We start from the raw sequence: 2,261 nt of genomic DNA, 5'->3' as shown, positions 1-2,261 counted from the left end.
AGTGCACAGTGTGAGGATGAGAGACCAAAAGCATAAGCTGAATCGAAAGAGGTTCTGGCTGGACAGGAGGAGAAACTTTTTACAATGAGGACAGAAAGACAGAGGCAACCGAGACAAGTGGTGCAGTCTCCATCCGTGGAGCTCCTCAAGACCCAGCTGGATAAACCCCTGAGTAACCTCATCTGACCTCATAGGTCACCAGCTGTGACCTGGAGGTTGGGCTGGAGACCTCCTGAGGTCCCTTCCCACCCTTCCCTCCCATTCCCCTTCCTTCCGTCAGATCAGCACTGCGTCAGTTAATCTTGTCTAAAGGAAGGAGAAAAGACCACTTGCCCTTGCAGAGATGGGAAAGGAAGCTCCGCGGCTGGGAAATGGTAGGGGCAGTAAACTGGGATATTAGCCAAGATGTGAAATCACTGGACATGACAGGGGTTTCACTATTGGGGCTTATTAAAGGGTCATAGCTCTAGGTGTGGGATTTGTCTCATGTCCCCTTAACCATCTAGAAACACACATATACACACATCTTTTTCATCAGACTTTTATTAGATGACCTGGAGAAATATTTGGGTTTTTTCCAATGACCTCTTCCCTCCCTTTCTGTTTCAACCTCACAAAACACATGCTCCTTGAGGGGTTCCTGGTGGGGAGCACACACCTTCCCCCATTGTCTCCTTGGCAGGTCACGTATGCACCCGAGGGGGTTTTACCACCCTGCCACAGCAATACTCGGAGCTCGTGGAGCTGGCCAAAGCTCTGCGGAGCCCTTTCCTCAGGGCCGCCCTGACCTCCCTGTTGCGCAGGCTGTAGATGAGGGGGTTGACCAGGGGTGTGAGGACGGTGTAGAAAAAGGAGAACACTTTGTTGAGCTGCCTCAGCTGGGGGGTTCTGGGCATCAGGTAGACAATGATGAGGGTGCCGTAGAAAACAGTGACAACAGTGAGGTGAGAGGAACAGGTGGAGAAGGCCTTCTGCCTGCCCACGCTAGATGGGATCCTCAGGATGGCAGCTATGATGCACACGTAGGAGGCCAGTGTGAACAGGAAGGGGAAGACTGCATTAAGGATAGATAGTACAGAAGCTAGTAGTGTGATCAGCCTGGTGTCACTGCAGGCGAGCTCCAGCAATGGTGTGAAATCACAGAAGAAGTGGTCAATAACATTGGGGCCACAAAACCTTAAGTGGGATAAGAAAGAAGTGACTACGGTAGAGATAAGGAGTCCCACTAGCCAAGAGGCTGCTGCCAGCTGCAGAGAGACCTTCCAGGTCATGAGGCTTGGATAGAGCAGGGGCTGGCATATGGCCACGTACCGATCGTAGGACATCATGGCCAGCAGGTAACACTCACTAACTGCAAAGGCAACAAAGAAATAGAACTGAGCCATACAGCCGTGAGCAGAGATGGTGCTGTCTCCAGTCAGGAAGCTGGCCAGCAGCCGGGGCAGGATGGTGGAGCTGTAGCAGGTCTCCAAGGAGGACAGATTGCCCAGGAAGAAGTACATGGGGGTGTGCAGGTGCCGGTCTGCCACCACCAGCACAACAATGAGCATGTTTGCGACCATCGTTACTGAGTAGATGATGAGTGAGAGGAAGAAGAGTGGTGCCTGGAGCGAGGAGACAACATTCCCCATTCCCAGCAGGAGAAACTCCTTTGGCAATGTGCAATTCTCCCATTCCCCTTTCTCCACAGAGCGCCACAGGTCCCTCATTCCTCTTTCCCAACGAGGCAACCTACAAGAAAAAACATCTGTTTCTTTCCTTCTTTCCAGTGCAGAAGGATCAGGAAGGAAGTGGCTGTCAGAGAAAACACGGAGCCTGGCACTTCCCTGACCGCATTGGTGTTCCCTTTAGGGCCCCCATGACTACTGAAAGGAGGGAACCAGGGGTTTCCAGGGAGTTAAGCCATGCATCTGTGAGCTGCCCCTCGGAGGTGCTCCTTTCCTGCTTGGAGTAGAGGCAGAGGAGAGAAAGCATTCACTCCGACTGTGACAGTGTCTTTCTGGCACCCAGAGTTGTTCTGAATAGCAGCCACCATTCCTAGCAGGCCAGGAGACCCCTTTCTGCGAGCACATCATGCCAGGTGCCCTTTTCCTCAGGGCAGGAGCATGGGCCCTGCACCAAACGGCTGACCTCAGCTCTCCAAAGCAGTTGTATTTGGAAGGGACAGGGCGTGTGCTTCCTTCGACAGTGCGTGGCTCAGGAGGGGACATCCCCAGCACTGTGCAGCAGGACTTCCTCAGAGAGCTCTCAGAGAGAGCCTC

General features: G+C 53.1%; 1 protein-coding gene across 1 annotated transcript; it reads right to left on the bottom strand.

Moving 5' to 3' along the window:
* Nucleotides 1-683: 683 nt before the first annotated feature.
* LOC138065215 (olfactory receptor 10A4-like) lies at nt 684-1,709 on the bottom strand. Its single transcript, XM_068929430.1, has one exon. The coding sequence runs from the start codon at nt 1,707-1,709 to the stop codon at nt 684-686; it is 1,026 nt and encodes a 341-aa protein (XP_068785531.1).
* Nucleotides 1,710-2,261: the final 552 nt, after the last annotated feature.

The sequence above is a fragment of the Struthio camelus genome, unplaced genomic scaffold, assembly GCF_040807025.1.
Source record: "Struthio camelus isolate bStrCam1 unplaced genomic scaffold, bStrCam1.hap1 HAP1_SCAFFOLD_48, whole genome shotgun sequence".
Lineage (NCBI taxonomy): Eukaryota > Metazoa > Chordata > Aves > Struthioniformes > Struthionidae > Struthio > Struthio camelus.
The sequence above is the reverse complement of the archived record's forward strand: the minus strand, read 5'-3'. Positions and strand labels throughout refer to the sequence as shown.

What these genes read in the sequence shown, in the direction of transcription:
- LOC138065215 (XM_068929430.1), bottom strand. Translation starts at nt 1,709, where the DNA reads ATGAGGGACCTGTGGCGCTCTGTGGAGAAAGGGGAATGGGAGAATTGC.